At 40.7% G+C, this 22,085-nt stretch overlaps 1 protein-coding gene across 1 annotated transcript in view; it reads left to right on the top strand.

Moving 5' to 3' along the window:
• Positions 1-12,146, top strand: part of SUCLG1 (succinate-CoA ligase GDP/ADP-forming subunit alpha) — a 15,094-nt gene extending 2,948 nt beyond the window's left edge. Inside the window, exons 2-9 of the mRNA XM_085314677.1 lie at positions 3,249-3,352; positions 3,928-4,044; positions 4,599-4,811; positions 4,900-4,957; positions 7,346-7,429; positions 8,119-8,270; positions 8,805-8,993; positions 10,009-12,146. Of these exons, the coding sequence (XP_085170803.1) occupies positions 3,249-3,352; positions 3,928-4,044; positions 4,599-4,811; positions 4,900-4,957; positions 7,346-7,429; positions 8,119-8,270; positions 8,805-8,993; positions 10,009-10,035 (944 nt within the window). The 3' untranslated portion in view covers positions 10,036-12,146. The remainder of the gene's footprint in view (positions 1-3,248; positions 3,353-3,927; positions 4,045-4,598; positions 4,812-4,899; positions 4,958-7,345; positions 7,430-8,118; positions 8,271-8,804; positions 8,994-10,008) is intronic.
• Positions 12,147-22,085: the final 9,939 nt, after the last annotated feature.

The following is a 22,085-nucleotide window of genomic DNA, read 5'->3' as shown; positions in this document are numbered from 1 at the left end:
TATGTTACTCTTGCAGCTTTTTTTTAGGGGGAAATGTAGCTGGGCTTTTCTGTTACTTGTACTGCACGGACTTCTGGGGCTCAGTTGAGGCCTTGTTTTTCTGCAGATCCAAGAATAACTACCACAAAGGAACGTACTGGTGGTAGTTCTGTCTCTTAGCTTCTATTCTTAGTCAGATTTCTTTACTTTAAAATGACTAATGTTTTATATACATCCCTCTGCTAAATTTATGTACAACTTCAAATCTATCCTGCAGCAACAAGGTTTTAGTAGTTGAGTACTTTTCGTACTTGTTTGTCCTGTACAGAGGACTAAAATAGCTTCTTGCCATAGTATACATCTTTTTTAACTACATCAAAGCTGAAGTATTAGGAAGCCAAAATAAATGCATCTTGCTATTTGCGTAACGTTTCTCTTTCTTTTCTTTTTTTTTAAAACCACAAACTATGCAAAACAGAATAGGGGTGTACCAGAAGCAAAGAGGATTACCTGGGAAAGATTAGCCAGTCCTTAGCCTTATCTTTTTTTAATATTCTTTTCTAAAGGTTTATTACAGGCCTTTGTTGGACATCATAATGTTATRTTAGACTCTGATTTGACAAAACACAGCATTTCCACTGTGTTTTTGATAGGACTTGGAATTCGTAATACTTGTTCTTTTGCTGTAGGGAGCCTGTAGCTTTGTAACTTTGCCTGTGAGTTAAAGGTGTGCATCAAACGGCATCAACCACGAGTTTGGCTTCTGCTGGCTTGTGGGCAAAGCCTAGTAACAAGAAGGGCAAATAATGATTTTGTCCTGCCCTCTAGAAGGGAGATGCGTTTACACTTGGACGCCCTAATTTTGAAGCAATATGAGCTTGTGAATGAAGATCCTAGTTGGAAATTGAGACTTGGGTTCTRTTTCTGGCTCTTACCTGCAGTGAACCTGAGCTTGCCATTCCTGTTTTCTTCTCATCTTGTGTCTGTCTTACYGCTTAACTTGCCGTTTGTTTGCACCGGAGACTTGCTGTTTGTGGCACATAGAGCAAAACCTCATCTTGACYAATGCCTCTACTGCTCTGACTGTGCTGATAACCGGGGCAAACTTTTCTGCTTTGGACAGGACTCTGGAGAAAAAATACAAAGCTATATCGTGTCAAAGTATTTTTTTTGTTTGTTTTTTAAATCTCTCTTGTACTAGTGTAGCCTAGRAAATGCGAGGTGACTTTGTTCATTTCTTCCAAAATGTATAGCTCTATACGCTATGTACACGTAGTCAAGCTGCTTGCATGAAGATAGCAAACTGCTCAAGCCTACAGATGGGCTTTTTTGAACTGATGACGTTTTCTCTGAACTCGGGTTCTTCAGCTGCGTAAAAAGAACATACAAAATTTCAGGAATAAATCCATAAAAAGCTTGGAATTTAAGGTCTTTTTTAGTTATTGGTGCATAAAAAATTTTTGTACTTTGATAGCTTTAAAAAGGCTCAAAAGCCTCTTTGCTTTAAGAATATCTCTATATATTCTCACTAAAACTGAGAATTGAGAAACTTAAATTTTAAAAAATATTTTGGTGAACGCTTATAAATATCTGAAAACRGATATGGAATGGACAGCTGAACTTGGACTGTAGCATTGCTTTTATGATATGAAGATATAAGTGACTATTTGTCGAAGTTTTTTCTTTTTTCMGAATACTAAAATTCCTGAGTAGCTGTAAGGTAGGTGACCAGTGTGCCTGGCAAATGGCGCTCTCTTATTTTGCAGATGAGTTTGTCAGTGCTGGAACAAAGACTATATATGTGAAACTTAGATCTGAATTAGTTTGGTTTAGTCTGTTTATTCTTTGCTCTTGGAGGCTCATTAGAGGCCTTTCGAAACATATAATACTTCTGAATGTTCAGACCCTAAGCTCTTCTCCGTGAGGTATCACTCGTGGTTGGTCATGAATGTAACAGCTTCTTCAACTGAGTATTTTTCTCTGCTTTTCTTAGTGCCGTTTTATCCTAGTAGCATCTCGTGCCTGTGAGGCATGGCCAGAGTGGCTGAGATGTTGCAGACTGATATATTCCTCTAACTAGCAGGGTAGCTGTTTCTTTCATTAATTGGTCTCCTCGTTGYTTGAGACAGGCTATGGCAGCCTTGCTTTGGAGTGCCTTGGTGTCGCAGCGTAGCGCTCGCCTCCAGCCTTCTCTGGGAAAGCTAATCCGGTGGCAAGGTAGCCCATTAAAGACTATGCTCGGCTCTTTTGTACCTGTGACACTGAACAGCAAGACTTCTTAATGTTCCACAGACAGCCTCATAATTGCTTTAATTAAATCTTAGATTTTTGTCCATTACTGCTCCTTTTTTTCTCCTTTGCTTAAAAAGTTCAGTAACAGTATTTATAATAATGCATGTTGTATATGACTGGTGGATACCAGTCAAATAAAGACGTGATTTAGGTTAAAACCCTGCAGCCTCTTTTAACAATTTTGTTATAGTTTACTGTGTGCCGTTCTGTAAATTTCTTTTAAAATGCAGATGCATTATTGTGTGTTGGTTTGAACATCAGTTGCCATCACAGTTCTTTAGGGAACCACAGCAGATGGTGGGAGTTGAAGCCCTGTGATTCTGTCGGCACTTTCCTTGTCAGGACCTTAAGTTTATGATCTCCGTGTCCACAGGCGGCTTCTGGCATAGCTTTGTTTTCCTCTTCACTTTCCTTAATAGAAGTAAAGCATAAACTGTGGTCTGAGAAAGCTTGATTGTTTCAGGGCAGAAAAAACCCAAAATATCGTAACCCCTTTATGTAAGGCTTCAGAGTGTATTCTGAGCTAATCTGTTTGCTCTGTGCTAAGATAGACCAGGCATGTTCATGGATTTTTGTTACTCTGTTCTACGTTAGGAATGACAACATCTTCAGCTACAGCTCTTCTGTAAATGAAGTTGCAACTGGTCCATAAACCCACTTTAAAAATGGTTCTGATATTACCATAAATGAGAAATTTATAGGCTGATTCCTAGCAATCTGAATAATCACAGCAGTAGACAAGGAGTTCTTTAATATTTCCGAAAGCAAGTCATAAATACTGAAAAAATTTCAGAGCTGTTTTGAAAATATGAAATCTTGGATCAGTTAATCTTTTGGTCTAAGCCTAAATATGCATGTGCTTATTTCATAAGGCATTTTGTGACCTTGTTTATTAGTACCTGTAATGGCTTGTAGGAGGATGAACGGAAAGTGTAGCAAAGTGGTAGATTAACAGTTTGGTCGGTCTCTTTCTGTAGTGCACCAGAATGGAGTGCGACACTGCTCCTACTCAGCATCAAGGAAAAATCTGTATATTAGCAAAAACACAAAGGTTATCTGCCAAGGTTTTACAGGCAAACAGGTATGTATAAGAATTATTTCTTATATCACCTTCTCTGTGTAGAGTGTTAATTGGCCGAAAACCATAATAACCTATGAAAAGGATTATAGGCTGTTCCCCCCTGTGGTGATAGGAAACTGGACTCTGGGACTAGCAGGACTAGCTATCCTCACTCATTTATCCATTTGCATAGAGATAAGACTGCTTTTGCTGTAAATATCAACTAGTTGTGGATGAGAATGCTAATTTCTTCTGCTTCATTATCATGTTTGTCATTCACTAGAACTGATGTGGAAAATAAAATGAGTGCTATGTCTGGAGGTATATTAGCAAGTTAGAACAAACTGTCATGCTTTAGTGTGCAGCCACAGTGCTCTGATTTAAAAGAGGAAGGAATAGCACATTCTGAATTCATTTGAAACTTGTTGATGTGCTCCTCAAAATAACTGACTGCATATCTACAATAAAATCATATCTTTTCATTGTAAATTTAAGTGCCATAAATTACCTTAGAGTTACAGATGTCATCAAAACTTTTGATATGCTTTATTTGCTATTGCACATCTTTTAACTTTTCTACTTATCTTCTCTCATAGGGCACCTTTCACAGCCAGCAGGCATTGGACTATGGCACCAATCTAGTTGGAGGAACTTCTCCAGGAAAAGGGGGGAAAACTCATCTGGGTTTGCCTGTTTTTAATTCTGTGAAGGAGGTAATTTGCAGCAATGACTGGAGGGACAGACACAGTTTATTCCAAGAACTAATGCTGCATAGGAGCTTATTTTTCACTGCTCACACTTAAGAAACAAATATTTGAAATATGAATATCACTATATAAGAAATAGAATAGAGACTCTGTAATGCAGTGAACATTCACTACGGTCAAGCATGAGTTTAACTTCCACTGTAATGTCTAGGCAGAGTCTGGATGCTGAGTAACACAAATGACCTTCCCCCTCCCTGAATATCCTTATATTAGGCATGTAACTAGTTTCTGATTGATTGTGGTGTGTATGATGAATTTTTAGCAAGGTATTATCTAAGGATGGCTCAGGGGGGAATTCCTTCTCGAGGGTAGTTAAGTCCTCGGTTCCCTGGTTGTACTGTGTATATACAGCTTCAGAGAAATAATACTTGCTTTATCTAGAGTTAATTAATATATATCAATTTACTTCATTTATGGCTATGAAGGGATATGTTTTGGCTGGCTACTTGTCACTTGTTCTCTTTGAGCTTGATATCTTTTTTTGTTACTGCCTGTTTTAGGCCAAAGAACAAACTGGTGCTTCTGCCACTGTTATATATGTACCTCCTCCGTTTGCTGCTTCTGCGATTAATGAAGCAATTGATGCAGAAATGCCATTAGTTGTGTGCATTACTGAAGGTATTCCCCAGCAGGACATGGTTCGGGTTAAACATAGACTGCTTCGACAAGACAAGACTCGACTAGTGGGCCCAAATTGCCCTGGAGTCATCAATGTAAGTGACTTCTGGATTTGCTCCAAGGCTGAACCATTCCTAGTGATGGTTTCAATGTTCCATCTGACTTCTCCCACTCTTTCTTTAGCCTGGAGAATGTAAAATTGGTATCATGCCTGGTCACATTCACAAGAAGGGAAGAATTGGTGAGTTTTTGAATACTTACACGTCACCTAAAACTCAAGTTTCGTACCCTATTGTTCTTACTCAGCAGTCTAGTCACATCCTACCCTGAATACAGTTAATATGCTGTGTAACAGCTTATCTGTCCTTCAGTCTATAAATGAACTTAGCCATTATCAGTCCTAAAGGCTGAAGTCTGTCAGTCTACTGGAGCAGGTACTGAATGTTAAGGGCAGAAGCACAGGTATTGGAAAGGATTCCTTAGGCAACATGATGGACTTAGTTTCCTTGACAGTCTTGTTTAAGCATACTATTTTTTTATCTTGGGATTTGAGAGCACTAAGTTCTCAAATGCTAATCTTCCTGACAGCTCAGCAGCTAATGGTTGGGATTCTACATCTATAGTGAGCTTAGTATTATAGTGAAGAGAAGAGATTACAGACAAGTTAATAACGTGAGAACTTATGCAATTTGCCATGGTGAATGGCAGTGACAAATATTACACTTGCTTCTTCTAGAGTGAGATTTAGATCAGAAAGGCAGTGATGTGCCTATGATCAGATGTTAATTACACACCCTGTTGCATGTAAGCCTTGAGTCCACTGGTTACTTGTTCTAAACTACAGAAAAAACAACTTCATTACTTTAAAATTGTGCAGTGTTGGAACTGTAAAGAAAATTATTCCAAAACATGTATTGGTAATTTAATAAATAACACTTCAGAAATATTATTGTAGACAGAGTACTCTGCCAGTATGTCTCAGTAGCATACCAGTTTAAGTTAAACACAGTACTCTTTTTCACAGAAAAAATGATAATTTTGCAAAGCAGATCTGCTGTGGAGAAAGCTTTTCACTGCACTAGAACTGAGGAGATTCTGGGCAGTTTTTCTAACAACAGAAACTGTTTTTGCTACTTGACCACTTCTGACTTGAGAATACACTGTACCGACTGAATGGTAGGCAAAACATTAGCACGCAGGTCACATCTGCAGCTTTCAAAAGTGCCTATAAACCTGAAACTGAAAAGTCAAAGACGATTGCAATTATGCCCTTTGTAGATACCATCAAGCCAGTGCTCTATGGCTGTAAAAGATAGCATCAACTGGCATTGCCTTGAGCTTCCTTCTGAAACAAAATTCTGTTAAGAAGACTTTCTAAGTGTCTAGAAGAAATGTCTTGTAGTTGCAACATATTAGAATCCAAATGCCAGGCACATCAAGTACAAGAGAGTATTTTAAATTCTCAATCCACTTGCTCCACTACTGCTGGAAACATTTTCAATGGTCAAAGTATCACAAAATAGAAACGTGAACTTTGCAATCCTCCCAGCTTCCTCTAAGGCTATGACCTTTGGTGATATGTTTCCCAGCTTTCTGTTACTCTGAGGCATCCAAGCATCATCTGATAATCTTGGGATGAAAGCTTTAAATTTGCTACGGTTTTTGGACCCCTATCTGTAGCTTCTGTCAGGCAATCTGATCTTAATGGGAATCAGGAAGTCCCTTGTGAACACGGAAAGAAGAGAAGGGGAAAAAAAAAGTATTTACTAGTAGACATCTGCACTATTCAACAATGTGTAGCCTTGATAGAACTAAACTTACTGGTATAGTTGTGCATTTTTTCCTGTGTTCATGCAGTGTATAATTACATTGCGTGTTAGACGGATTGAAATAGGTAAATGTGAAAACATCTTTTTTTTAGGAAACTTCCCTCTGGTATTATTAACAGCAAGCCTGTCTTGGAAAACGCATATCAATATTCTTGTCTCCCCCTGCCAGCCACTGGCTCTGTATAACTTCTTTACCTCAATTTAAAACTATCCAATGTGTAACTTACTTTCTATGAAATCTAGTACAGTGAGGCCTAGTAAAGGTTGTGGCTTCTGATAATACTGTAATGTAAACATTAAACATCTGTCATAGAGCAATGAGCTGCAACAACAAATAAGATTACTTATGTCTGTGCAGTGTCTTTCCATTCTGGAGGATGCCTAGCTGTACTGTAGATGTGACTAATACAGAATTCTTGCAACTGCTAAACTGCTGCCATGTTTCAAGTACAGTGCATCAGCTACTTGTATACAAGATGAGAAGTACATTCTTCTAGCAACTTTGGTTTTCAGAATTCTGTATTGGTACAGCTATGGTGTGAGGAATGCCTTCTCAGCCAGCATTACTGGCTTGCTGGGCAGCTGTAAACAACTGACAATTGAGTATCAAAAATGCTAGACAAGAAATAGTACAGATCTTACCTTATATGATGTTCTTGTGTTTTTGCAAGGATGGCTGGAAAGCCTGTCAGCTCGTGTTTAGTTTATTAAGGTGTTTTTTCCTGGATATAAGAACAGCTGCCTCTAGTCATGCGCTTAGCTGTGTTGGTGTTAAACTTTTCTCCCTTTCTTCCTTAAAGGTATTGTGTCAAGATCTGGCACCCTGACATATGAAGCTGTTCATCAGACAACGCAAGTTGGATTAGGGCAGTCTTTCTGTATCGGTAGGTTTCCTCAGAAACAAACTGCTACACCTGGACTAATCTTCTTTTTGTTTACAAGAAGAAATCCAAAGTAATTTCTTTTTACAAGGCTAGAAATTGCTGCATGGCTTCTTAAGAAATGAGATGCCTATGTGCTGTGAAGAATATAATCGTATAACCCTTCTGTTATTATTTCCATGTCAAATTAATAAAAAGCTTAGAAGAGAAGGTTTTGATGGAGCACTGTCAACACACATGAAGTCACTACGCAAAAAAGTTGTTCTAAGGGTTTTAATATTATGTAAAGGGATATGCCATTCTTATACACTTAGCAGGATATGTTAAGCAGGATGCTCATTCATGTTAAGTTTCTCACAGCAGAACTGTAGGGCTGGGGCCTTGTCCCTGCTGTATCTTGTACAGAACTTCTGAGAGGCTCTGTATAGGTAAAATAATTTGCTTATGGTCTGGAAGGTGGATACTTGCAAACATGAAACTTTGATACCAAAGCCTTCTATAAGTTGTGGGGGAGATGTTTGGAGCAGGAACTTCCACTCTGTCAAGAYTTAGCGGAACCTTCAGAGCTTTCCCTCTTGTCAGTCTTTGGGAATATCCTTTGTGCTGAAGTATGCTTCAATAGCCTTAACGTAAATGTAATATCACTAACTTGAGTTATTCATTTTTGTGGATTTTTTTAAATTTTTTTTCAGGAATTGGAGGAGATCCTTTCAATGGAACTAATTTTATTGACTGCCTTGATGTCTTCCTGAAGGATCCTCATACTGAGGGGATCATATTGATTGGAGAAATTGGAGGAAATGCTGAAGAAGATGCAGCGGCATTCTTGAAAGAAAATAATTCTGTAAGTCTAGAGCCCACTTTCTGCTTCTGAACACCTTGGTAGTTAGCCATCTTCTCTTGCCATGTCAAGGAAAATGTGGTTCAATCTCCAATCTGTATTTACACAAAAGCAAACAATCATACTTTTATTCAAGAGAAAGAATTGAAATTAGGAGGGGCTTTAACCAGGTTAAACTTAACTGAAGTGTTTTGTCAGCTTTAGTTTCTTAGTCCTGTAATGACATTTGTACTGAACATAGTGGTGTTATGGGTATTTCTGTTTGGTTTTGGTTTTTGTAATGTATGGGGGTGTTCTGTAGAGAGATGTCTTGAAACCCATGGTTACTTCTGCTTTGTGTGGTTTATCATGAGAAGAAATATTCCACACAGTATTCCGCCCAGACTAGTGGTTCCATGTAGTCTGAGGTTTGTAGTTGTCTGATACTGTTGTCTGTTTTCCTGGCTAGTTGGCGTTTTTTAAAAAAATCAGCTAGCTAGAATTGCTTTTCTTCTCACCCTACCCCATGTATCACCCTGTCTTTTTTTTTCTCTGCAGGGTCCAAAAGCCAAGCCAGTAGTRTCCTTCATAGCTGGGCTGACTGCTCCTCCAGGCAGGCGGATGGGTCATGCTGGAGCAATCATTGCTGGGGGGAAGGGTGGAGCCAAAGAGAAGATAGCAGCTCTTCAAAGCGCTGGTGTTGTGGTCAGCATGTCTCCTGCTCAGCTAGGTAGCACCATATACAAGGTTAGTTACTTGGAAACTGTGGTATCTGTACTCATATCCAGCACAAGACACAGAAGTTACTTTTTTTGAGGGAAGAGGAGTTGGGAGTATGTGTTTTACCCAAATATCCTGTGGCTTCTCACTCAGCTAAATGTGAGAGCTCTGTTAACTGAACAAGCTGCAGTTATTACTGCAGATATTATTTAGATGATATGCATGTGTAATTTTTATGAAATACTGCCTTTATAAGAATATAAATGTAGCAAAAAGTAGAAGTGATTACATCTTGCTCTCAAAGGTATCAGCTGTTGAATTGTGGTTTTGGGGCGCTATCAGAGGAAGCAAAGAACCTGAATTAATTTTAAATGAGAAAACATGCAAGTAGGATGTTTGAGGAAGGAGAGCCTAGACACAAAGATATATCTCTTCTAAGTACTAATTCACAATCATGGCTAAATACATGCCAAACTTCTATATGGAGTAGATTTTGTTTTTTGATCTTTCTTAATTTTTCTCTCCCAAAAGTATTTCTTTACAGCTAGAGGAAATGCAACTGTGCAAGTTACTTCTTCTTTTTCTTGTGGTGCCTGTATAATATAGCATCTTCTCAGGCTATTGTGGGAGTCGTCTTTTATGTTTTTTCCTGAACTAAAGTGGAGATCCTGACGACCTCATTGCTTCTCTGTCTTGAATTCTCTTCTGTAAATATGCTATTACAATTCTTCTCCAGAATTAGAATTTTTCAAGCCTGTTTGGATAAACAGTTATTTGACAGCGCTGCAGTCTGGATGCTGTGCAATGATTGCAATATAGTGCTGCTGGTTCTTCATAGCCAATTTCCTTCTTAGAGGTGGGAAAATACTTCCTCTGCTTTCTCTCTAACTTTCATGCAATGTAGATTTTTTCTTTTAAATTTGAACTCCATTTTTTAATTCCTCAAGTCAGGAGTTCCTAAGAAATACAGTGCAATCTAAAACATGACAGTAATAGAAGTGTATTATATTCTTTCACCTGGAATGTCTGTGTACTGTTGCAGGAGTTTGAGAAGAGGAAATTGCTGTAAGAGAAGACGCTTTGGAATACTGTCTCCAAAATATCCGTGAAGCACCTGGCCTCCGCCTTCTTTTGTCTGCTAATCTTCAGTTGCCCAGATGACTGACACTGGTCTTTGGATTTGACTTTGAAGCCATAAACCTTTTGGCTAACCCTATTTTGATGTCTCTTTGGTTCAGACATGATCACCTATTTGTAAATCACACCAAATTAATAAATCCACTACTAAACCTGATTCATCTTCTGAATTCCTGAAGCAGAGCCATTTCTTCAATCATCATAAGAAAAATCAGTCGACCTTGAAGGTTTGAATCTTTTGTAATTTAAGCACTGCCCATTTTAAAATCACTTCTAGAGATGCTTTTAAGGGTCAAGGCACTGATTTTATGAACATATCATTCTTTGCTTTATTTTAAAAAATAAAGTCTTATTGTTTGTTATTGGCAGTACATTTGTTTGAGTGATAGGCCAAAGTTTCCCTCCATTAAACCAAAGCTGCTGGATCTGAAGGGATTGCTTGTTGATTCATGTAGCTGGATATGCCTGAAGTCTAGACTTCCTTTTGAAGGCTGATGAACCATGCACAGTGTAGTCCTCTCCTGGCAAGGAGTTCTGCTTGTTGTTGTGTGAAGAGATGGAATTCTTGTTCATAAATCTGAGTCAAATTTCCCATGCAAAAATATTTTCAAAATGATCTGTAACTATGGAAAGGACTTGGGCTTTTGCTTACATTATATTAATTTCCTATTTAACCTTAACTAGCACTGCATTGCTTGTGTGTTCTGAAGTCCTAAAAGCATTTGGTACATAATGGAGGAGAATAATTATTCTCAGGAAAGAATGTAATAAGATGTCTTTCTTGTTAATCACTCCCTCCTCTGTAGTTCGAAGCCCCGTTTTACTCTGAAATAGCCCAAACACAGTGCCTATAAGTGAGTGTTACAAGTTTTATCACTTAATACAGAGGACTGAAATTTAGTTTATGTAACCTGGCACTTGTCTAAAGCAAACTTTGTGTTCCATAAAGGTGCTGTTACAAATACTTGTTATTTGTTTAAAAGTGTTCTTAATTTTCTCATTCAAACGCTTCTGGAATTTTTCTTCCCATTGCAAGCAATGAGCAGGTATCTTGATGCTGCCCTTTGCAGTTTGCAGATCTAAGCCCTGAAGAAATGCATAAAAGAACAGGTCATATCTCTGCTGCACTGAATATATATTAATATGCCTCATACACAGCAAGGCATCAGTCAGAGGATATAGACCTGAGGACACAGAGACCAGATACTGTATTATTCACCTTGATATGAATTAGCAAAACCTGATACCATGCCACTAAATGGTTAAAAGATACACTGAGTGATAAATTATTTGATAAGGCCTATGACAGCTATTAAGAATTTCTTACTAGATCTGTACAGCTTTCAAGTGGTGCCTGATTTGAAAAAAAGAAAAAGACCAGTGGCCTTTAACTAGAGAAATACCAATGCTAAAAAGTCTCAGTCTGCGTAGCAGTGTGATTCTTCATCAGTGTATGTCAGAATATTCCAGCTCTTCTAATGAGCCTACTAATCAAAAGTAACTCACTATGGTGGTGGACTTCTCCACAACGTGTCTTTTGGGGAGGAGAGAGCTTGTTGCTGAACTGCCTGAATTTCATCAGTGTCATCACCGTTGTAATAGATGATCTGCCAGGACAGCTAAAGTGTAATATGCTGCTGCTAGAGATTGCCCTATGGAAGCTCTTGCAGAGGCACCAGCTGTAGTAGAAGATAGCTGTAAAGCACAGTGACTGTTGTCCCCTGGGAAAATGCTTCCTCCTGTCTTGAAATCTGAGGATGGGTTTAAAAACATGACCTTGATTGTAATGTCTGTGTCAGTTGTCTGGTGCAGCAAGTGACTGGTTCTGTTGAAGCCCAGTATAGCAATCTGTACCAGGCTGGAACTCCTTCTTACCTGATAGAAAAGCTTAATTTTTATAGCTTTTTGTTGCTGCCCGAAAATGTACCCTTGAAAAATACATCAGAGCCCCTTATGTTGCTGATGAAAATATCTCTTTGGAWAAGATATTTGCATCCATTCAATATCATACAGGCTTGTGAATAAATATTTTGAATAATCTGATCTGGAAAATTGCTCTTTTTTTCCCCTGTTTTCCCTGACATTACTAATGTAGCTACTTGTTTTCTTACAAAGTTTTATGAAGTAGTCCTTTTCTTAAAATCCTAATGTAGACTTGGCAATGCTGTYGGTTCAAAAATTTTCTTGGCAAGAAAAATCCTAGATGCTCTTTTTGGTCAGAAATTCATTGCAGCACTGCTTTTTGTGGAATGGAGAGTAGTGGATGCAGCTCTATTTTATTTTTATCTTTTACTAGGCTTTTTCTCTAACTTGTCTTTAATGATACTGGATGTTCCTCACTCAGATGTATCCTTTGTCCTCGATGTTAATGCTGTTTTTTTTTTTTCTTGATTGTCTGTCACACCTAATGAATACTATTTTTTCTGTGGTTTTAGAACATGCTAGTGCATCATTTTTCTGTGGTTTTGCTGCTTTCCAGGATTAATACTGTGTTATATAATATTTTTGGGGAGGACAATGGTAAGTTATTCTCCATATCTCTGCACTTGAAAAGACACTCTGACACTAGATTCTGGCAAAGGGATTTCTGAGATTCCCTTTACTGAAACTCACTAACGGAAGCGAAAGGAAATACCGATGCCGATTTGTTAAAGTGTGTGCTCCTTTGTGGAATGGTGGTGGAGAGGGAAGGAGAARCTACACTCTACATTCAGGTGTCAAGATGTTCTTAAAACTGTATGTGATTATTCAGAAAATGGTGGTGGATTTCTCGAGAGCAATTGTGGCAGTTCCCTGAGGTTCCCCACAGTTCTTCAAGCTCCGACGTCTCTTCTGGACATGCTACTCCATCCTCTTGGCTGCCTGTGTCTCTTCGTAGTGGTCTGAAATTCCAGTGGGCCCTAACAGCATTCTAATTAAAACTGGACAGCAGCTATACTGAGATGATCTAAAATGGTTTTAGTTGAATTGAAGATGCAACTTAATTGCTTGCACATTTAACAATAGATTTAAAGCTTTAAGAGGAAGAGAGGAGCACTCGTTAATGGGCCTCCTGGGTAACAAATGGATCAGAAATTATACCTTTGCAGAAGAGTGCTAATTAGGTAGTCTGAAAGAACCTGAAAAGTTGTGTTGCCTTCAGCCTGGGGCAGTGACTGCCCTCAGCTCAGGCTGGGCAGCTCTTGCCTGCAGGTCTAGTGATCAAATCCGCTGGTAGCAGCCAGTTGCAGGGCTGGGACAGATCAAATTGGCCCAGAAAACGCAGAGGTCTAAGCACTGGGGGTCTAAGCACATGTGTTACTATGTGACGCTTCTTGGGATTAAAGTTTTTCATGTAAGGGGCTATGTGCAAGTCAGATAGTATGAGCACGTTGGCAATTTCTCATGGCAGTAGTAGGAAGACTTATGTTGCTGTAGATGTGTGGCAGGCAGCAAACTTCTGGTGGGGTTGTGCAGCCGGGTTTTCCTCCTGGAGCCTGTGTTTACAGGGTTGTGGGTGCTGAGGCAGACTGGGGCTAGATGGTGACTAGAAATTGCTCTGTGTGTGTGTGACAAGGGGTGTCCTTGTCAAAACAGAAAGAAATCCCCTGGAAATCAGCTTTCAGTACCTCGTTAGCAATTAAACAGGGTTATGCTGGGTGCCTTTGGTACCCAGTGTAGTTCTTCATAATTATTTAATGAAGCGCTAAACAATATTTCTATATCAAAGATACCCCCCGAGGGAGGGGGGCGGCACATTGGTCCCTTGCGGTTAGAGCGGGTGAGTTGCTATAGGCAGCAGCACGTATGGGGATTGCTGTGATTGACTTACATCTGGTCACCTCTGCTCTGTGCAGCCCAACGCACCGAGGACCCGTTTGCAGGAGGTTACCTGAGAGTGCCTGGTAGGAGAAGCTCAGTAAGGTAATTCCCTCTTCTGAGTAAGTCCGTCCTATTCTGGACTTACAGCAGTGTCTCACCTGTCTCTCCCCCCTCCAAATGTGCCTTTCCTGCCTAATCTGTATAACGAAGCATGAGAGTTATGTGACTAGCTATGTTACGGAAGTAATTCAGGCAGGGATTAGACCTTAATAGGTACTATTTTTAGAGGGAAGGCTAGTTCGAGTGTCTCCTTCTCCCTTTCTGTGAAAGTGTGGCTTAGTGTTGAGTGGACTTGAAATCAAAGCTTACAGTTTTAGAAATGTTTCTTAATTCAGAAATGCTGAAACACTTTCTGTTTTCAGAAGGAAAATTATATATGAAATGGCAACTTCTTCCATTTGAATTTGAAGTGAAAACATTTTGCTAAAGGTAAAAAATTGAAAGTTTTGGTTCAACTAAAAAAAAAAAATTGGGTTTTCTGGCAGGCAATGTCTTGGGCCTGGTGCTTGTCAGGCCTGCTGGGCATGTACAGTCTCCAGCAGACTTCTCAGCCCCAGGTACTTTACCAGCACTCGGAGCACTCAAATCTTATGGTAAAAACTGACTTGCTTTCTGCAACAGTTGTGTGATCTCAAAAAAGGAAGGACATCAGTCTCTGTTTACACAGACCRCATAAATTTACAGCACTAGAGGGGAAAATGTTCCCCCAGTCCTATAATCACTGAACCACACGCGGTAGCATTTGTGCTGGGGATTGATGCAATGGCCTGTAATGATGTCTGCACTGTGCAGATACATAATTAAGTCTCTTAAAATCTGTTTTGTTGCTGTAAAAGATAGCACAGTAGATTTATAGTTTCTGGCACATCTGGAATGTTATGGGATAATTGCTTCTAAAAACACCTCCCAAACCTCCTCCTTTTCATTTGTGTTTTTGTTCTCTAGGTGGCAGGTTTTGACCCTAAAACGTGGTTTTGGTTCCCACTCTGAGCTCAGGGGCTGAAAGCGTGCTGGAGAAATTAAAGATCAAAACAAGAACAACACAACTTCATTCTTTCTGGATGTTATATTGATTTGTGGTCATATCCTTTAAGGTGAGCTAGAGAGAGGAGGTAAAACTGCATTTCCACCCTGTTGTTTTCCAAGCTGATRGGAGTAAACTTGTCTGAACTGCGTAGCTTGAGCAGTCAGATRGGATCTGGTGACTGATGAACGCTAGAGACTCCCTGGAGAGAAGCAGGAGGAAATTGAACTCTATGGAAGGAAAGCATCTTCCACCCTGTTAACCTACACTGGGCTGTATACAGTGAAGGTACCTAGGGCAGTGGATAAGCAGTGCCGTAGGCACCCTGCCTCTCTGGGTGCGAGCTGTAAGGTGAAACCAGTTCTGTTCTGTACACTTCGATCCCCTTCACCTCCAGCACTCAGGGCCTTTGGTGTCAGCCCTCGCATGGGGGAGGTCAGTTGCTCGCGAGGTATGCTAGAGGTCTTGTGGCCTAGGAGCTGTGTTTGAAAGCAGCTGCTATCATAGAATCAGTAAGGTTGGAAGGGACCTCTGGAGATCATCTAGTCCAACCTCCCTGCTCAGCAGGGTAGGGGCAGATGCGTGTGTGCATCTACATGTAGAAGTGTCTCTAAAGGATTTGCAGCATGAAGGACCATCTTGCTCAAGGTCATCCCCTCCTTTTTCTGTGTTCAGACTGCAACAGTCATGCTACTAGCTCAGTACAAATAAGAGAAGTGATAGGCGGGAGAAATCTCTTCTCAGTCATTTAACTGGATGTACTTTATTCATCTTTCTGCAGGCAAATGTTGGGTTAGTTCTAGAGAGGCACTACTGTGCTGTCCCAGCTCAGGTTAGGCAAGATGGATGTCTAAGTTCCCATTAGATTCACTGGAAACCTAGGGCTTGGTTTTAGTCACCTAAACATTACTTAGTACCATCTGAGATGCTTAGGGTGTTCTACCCCACCTCTGGCAAGAGGCTGGTCTGCCATGTCGTATCTGCTGGTTCTGTGCAGGTATCATAAATACCTGGCGGCCTCTCAGACGTGCTTGTGTGTGGGCAGCTGAGCAGAGCGTAGGCAGTATAGTCAGCGGGGTCTGTCTCGGTAAAGTAGATGAGTTTGATCAAGTGAATTCTTCAGGCTCCACTGACTGCATTGACTAGACTGGACACTGAAGGCACATGTTTGCGTGTTTACGTAGAGACATTTACACTAGGAGGACAAATAACTTTGCTCTATCTGGACCTGCACTCCTCTTTCCTGTGACCCAATGTCATGCTGAAAGTTTCTGCTAGTCCAGAAGCCAAGCCAGATCTCCTGAAACATGGTCACGGGTTTCAAAAATCACCTGAGTTTCCTTTCCCATTTCAAGCTTATGCAGATTATACCCAGTAAGCACTATTATGTTATCCTTATTTCTGATGCACTAACACAACAGCAAATCTGTATTTTTCAATTTGTCCTGTTTATGGTACAGCCCATTTCTGTTGCAAAAACACTGTTAATAGTGTATTTAATGTGTCTTTTATAAATCATGTGAGAACACCGAGATCTGATTCTTGTACAGGGAACAAAAAGCATACAGCATTAATCCATTCTTTCTTGCARTGATTGTAGCAATGATGGGAAACAATATAATTAAAAAGCATTCTTTCAGCCTGGAAATTGTAATTGGATTGTGAATTTTATGGCAGCAGCCTTCAAAAAATAAACAAGAACTAGTCAACTAAAGAAAATGTGCTCAGCTCGTTTCCAAGGCTCTGTTCTGTGGTGAACTTTGCTTTCCTTTCCCTCCTTTTCTCATCTTGGTAAATAAAGCATTCTTAGAGATTGCTGGGCTTCTAACACTGATTTTACCCTCGGGTGAGCATCTCCACTGCCTGTCATTGTGATACCTCRGTTGGAAGCAGGCACCTGCAAACACTCTGTCCTCTTTGCTTTCCATCTTAAATCTCATTCAGAACATCTCTGGATGTATTAGTGCACTTGCTGAATCAGGTTTGCTTTGTGATTTGATGGGCAAAGCAGCGTACCCCAAAGTTGAGGGATAGTGCAAAGCATTAGAATGGGAAAGAAGGAAAACCGTCATGAAGTGACGGCGCTTGAGAGCCCTAGAGGCAGAGGGGAGAAGTCAGAGGGGTGGAAGTCAGTATTTACTGCCCACTCATTTAACTCGGTTTCTGAAGTACGGGAGGAAGTGCTTGTCAAGCTCTTCATTAGCCTAAGAGGCTCTGCTCATGGTAGGCAGGCAAAAGCCCTGTTGGCTGAAGCATTCAATGAGGGCTCGGTGGAAAACAAGTCAGTGAGTTWCATTATAGCCCTGCCAGCCCAAGAGTGAAAGGAGTTGGCCAACTCTACAAAACAAGATAGGTGTATCAGGACGTTCATAAATCCTCAGCTGTGTATAGCTCTACTGGCAAAAAACAGAGGCCTTCAAGGTTCCTCTTGCACATTAACTTTGGTGTCTAAGCAGCCCCTGAACATGGGTGTTCTTCCTAACTGGGTACTTAAATCATGACATTGCCTGATCATCCCTTCTGCCCCGTTGTCCTTGGCAAGGTCCTCTCCAGCAGCTCTGCCCTAGGAAATATTCTGAGCAGGCCTTCCAGAACCAGCCCTGCAAAAGCACACTGGCAATAGCAATGCCTCATCTCTGCTGTAACTCATGAACCAAGGGGACTGCAGGCTTTGTATATCAGCTGTCTCCCACCCAAATATCTCAGTGCTTCCTCTTGGAGTAGTTCTGCTTTTAGAAATGTACTTTGGATGACACAGGGTGGCAGCTAGATATAATGAAAGTGCTGCTTCATTTTTTGTTAGTTTTTTTGGGGAGTCTTTGGCTTCAAGTGCTCTCCAGGTAAAACTACTCAGAGAAATTTGACTTGTAAAGCAGTTCAGATTGGCTGGGACTACATTTTCCCAATGACATTGATATTCACAATTAGAATTTTGCTCAGTTTCACAATTAGAATTTTGTTCAGCTTTAACTAAAAACTAATGTTTCACTTGAAGGGAAAATGAGTGTGGATAAACTTTCCTTCCACCTTTCTCTTGACCTCACGATTGGGGGCTGACCTGCTGGAAAGCAGCCCTATGAAGAAGGGGAGGGCTGTTTCCACAGCTCTCAGGAAGCCAAGTATCTCCAGTCTCCAGACTACTAAATACTACATCGTCAACCTATGCGCAAGACCTTGTCTGAACTTTTGTCAGGTAGTGAAAAGGGGGGTTTGGTAAGCACTGCTGTGTATTCCTATGCAGGCTTTTTTACCTTTAGTTTATGGTTAAAATAAAACTGATAACAACACAGTCACTGTGAAGTCCTTGTACCCATAAATTTGAGATCCCCTGTTTTCCTCCTAGCCAATGAAATTTTCCAATCCTGCTAGCTACACCGCTATCCTGTAGACAGCACTGGAGACCCTCCGCTAACAACTTTATGGCTGATGGCTGAAGAATGAAGTGTTACTCCTTGCAAATTATTTTCTAGATTGCCACAAAAATATACATCATTGTGTCATGGAATGGCAACTATATTAAATCTGGTTAGATATTTAAGACGGGTTACTGTCATAAGTCAGCCTTTGCCTGCCTTGTTGAGGTGGATACGCAATCAATAGTTGTTGCAATGGTCTATACAGTTAAAAACATTTCCCTTTTCAAAACAAATTTTTAATGCTTCTCCAATTCATTAACATCTTGTCTATTTACTGCTTCAAAAAATCATACACAACATCATCTTCGAAATCTGCACTGTCAGTTCAATAATGCATCAGTATGAATGTTTGGAAGTTGTTAAAAAGGAATTATTTCATCATGAGAATAAAAGAGGAATGAGAACAACTCAGCTGAAAAGATTGCACTGTCAGTTCTGATTTAATGTGTGAATAATACTAGCAGTATGGGGAAAATGTGTGTTCTTCTGGATAGATTGTTTTTATGTTATTAGTCTGTGCTGGGATTTACAGCTTGAAACTTTTTTTCCCCCTCCCAGTGGATGGTTGTAAAAAACTGTGTTTTGTTTCATTTCTCTCTTGAATATGAGGATTACCTGAATGCCAGTCATGCAGAAGCTTGGAGATGGTTGAGCTTAAAGGAAGTCATCCATAAGTTTAGACCAAAAGCAGATTGCTCTCTCTGAAGATCTTGTTGTATATCTTGTCATCTTAACTCTGTTCTTTAAATGCCCCAGGAGTCAAGTGTTCCTGTGAGAATGCCAGCTTATTTTAATACCTGTATCATTATCAGAAGTGGAAGTTTGGTGTTTTTTGCCTCAGGGCTGTGGAGAAAAGCTTGAAAATATGACTTGCCTACAACCTAAGAGTGCAGAAACTGAAACTAGAGGAATGACACCTACTCTGGAGGTGGCTGTAGTCACAAAATCCTTTCAGAACAGTGCCTTTGGCAAAAACATAAACAAGGAGACAATTTTTTTTGGATCTCCTAACAGCAGTTTCCAGTCTTTGAAGGCTATAGCATTAAGCAACTCAGCAGCAGTCCCCAGAAAGGATCTGGACATAGAAGAAATGGAAAAGTTATTTCTTCACCAAACCTCTTCAATCAATGTGAATCAGCTACACTAGGTCTGAGAGCTTATCTGATGGCAAGTCCACTCCTCTAATCATCTTCATAGCCCTACGCTGGACTCTCTCCAGTAGCTCCATGTCTCTCTCATACTGGGGAGCTCAGAACTGGACACAGTACGCGAGATGAGGCCTCCCCAGGGCTGAGTAGAGGGGCAGGATCACCTCCCTCGACCTGTTGGCAACAGTCTTCCCAATGCACCCCAGGAGACCATTGGCCTTCTTGGCTACAAGGGCACATGGCTAGCTCATGGATAATGCTTGTCCACCAGCACTCCCAGGTCCTTCTTCACAGAGCTGCTTTCCAGCAGGTCAGCCCCCAACCTGTACTGGCACGTGGGGTTATTCCTCCCTATGTGCAGGACCCTGCACTTGCCTTTTTTTGAGCATTGCTCAGTTAAGAAGGGACAAAGCCAGGAAAGCTCAAGCCTGACTGGTGAACAGGGCAAGTGAGAGATACAAGAGAGTGAGAGATACAAGAAGGTAACTAGCAGGTGTGGTAACTGCAAAGGGAAGTTCAGGAAAAATGCAGGCCAGCATAGTGAGTGTGTTATCGCCCTGTGCCTGGTGCTCTTGAGGCTGCATCTGGAAAACCGTTCAATTTTGGGTCCACCGGCACAACAACGGGGAACTGCTGTTTGAATCACCATGAATCACGGGGGACTGATCCTTAGGTGAACTTCTGACTCCTTCTTCTCAGGTTGCTTCTGGGCTAATGGTACCAGTGGCCTTGCAGTGGTCTTATGTTCTCCCATCTTCTGATGCTAGATTTCTCCTAACCCCACACTGATCTCCCACAAATCAAGAGTAGTCTTCTGAAAGGTGCTTAGTGGGATATTTCCTGGGGAGAGAAAGAAGAATTGAAAGACACTTCTTGGCCATGAGTGAATGTGAAAAGTACAGTCATGCTTCTGGCTCCTTGCAGGCCTACAGAAAGACCCTGTTCCCATGCAGCTGCAGACATACCTGAGGGTACGTACCCTATGAGCTCAGGGTTTCAGAGATTATACAAAGATTGTGCAGCCTGGACTCTCTTCAATCAGAACTTTATTTGACTTAGCTAAATGAGCCAGGTAATTAAAGAGAGGGTGAGATTAGCAGCTTGTTGGCATTTGATTTGTGAATATTTTTATCCTATTCACTTATTTGTTTTATGCGTCTCTTTTTCTGGTTAGGGAAGTGAATTCCAGCCTTGGGATTCAAAAATGATGTTCTCCACAGATGTGGCTCTAAAGAACGGCTAATAAATGCCAATTATCCCAGGAAGTGGATGGTCCCTCAAGGGCAGAAGGCTACAAAGTGTGATGACTCATTTGAGCTGTGGATGACCTCTAGTTCACCTACGGTTTGCAGCTGAGCATTGAACTATCCCTTCTCTGTTTCTTCCGGCCTGGCTAAGCCCTCTGATGCAAAGTATTAAAAAAAACAGTTCTAAATTTGAACCACTTCTTTCACTGATGGGACAGCTTATGTCCTGCTCATCAGTAAGGAGGATATGGGTATGCTGGTGATGACTTATCTAATCATTGAATTTCTTGCCTTAAAGAGACAGAAATCCTTTAGAAATGTAACAAACTAGCAAGTAGTTCCTTAGAGAGGGTTTCAGGAGCTAGTAAAATGGAGTTACTCCTGAGTGCAATCACCAGCTGTATAATGGTATGAACAACTGGCACAGAAGGGGAAGAGAGAGGTCAGGCTAGAAGTGATTTCTAGGTTGGGATGCAGTTCCAGATTCAGGCACTTATATTAGGTTTTGCCAAATGTGGAAACGGGATTCAGCTTCCCACACAGAGATGCCAAACTGCCAAAACTTCCACAGGGAACTTGTGAGTGTGATACAGCATCTGGGGAAGACCCATCGCCTGCTAGAGAGACATGTGGAGGCCAGATGCCTGTGACACCCAAACTGGCATTAGCTGGTTGCTAAATTGACTCAGATCTCCACTGAGGCAACTTAGACAAGTAGCTCACACATACATTTGGATGTATCTCTGGAGCTGAATCCCATTCTTAACATTGCTGAATAAAAAATAAATAAAAGGTGTCTGTGGGAGAGAATTTATGTCGTGGAGAAGGATATGTTCATCAGCCAACTTCCTCCTTTGTGAGTATGTCTGTCTGTCTGTCTAGCTGCCTTTCTGACCAAAGTGACCAGCATCTGARTTTCTGTTGATGTCTGTGCTGCCAAACTGGCGAGGTCAGTTTGTCTTTGCTGTAACATGAGTCCAAACATTCAACTGTTAACGTGTTTCTTCCACTGACAAAATATTAGAAGTGTTTTCAAATTTCCCTAGAACCTGAGACACAAAGGGCATATTTTGAGATTTTCAGCACCCAAATATTTAAGAAGGTATTTGAGTCTGAGCCAATCTTTCAGGCATTTTCAGTTTTACATTAGCTCCAGACCTAGACTTAACTCACTGGGTTGTGAGCCCAGTGGAGACAACAGTGATGGTTAGAGGAGAAAAATACTTTTCACTGAGATCCTAAATCTCAGTTGAGGCCTCCTTCCTCCTTTTATCACTAATAAATAA

This window comes from Rhea americana, unplaced genomic scaffold (assembly GCF_003343005.1).
Source record: "Rhea americana isolate MKP2758 unplaced genomic scaffold, rheAme1 scaffold_41, whole genome shotgun sequence".
Lineage (NCBI taxonomy): Eukaryota > Metazoa > Chordata > Aves > Rheiformes > Rheidae > Rhea > Rhea americana.
This window is presented reverse-complemented; position numbering and strand designations above follow the sequence as displayed.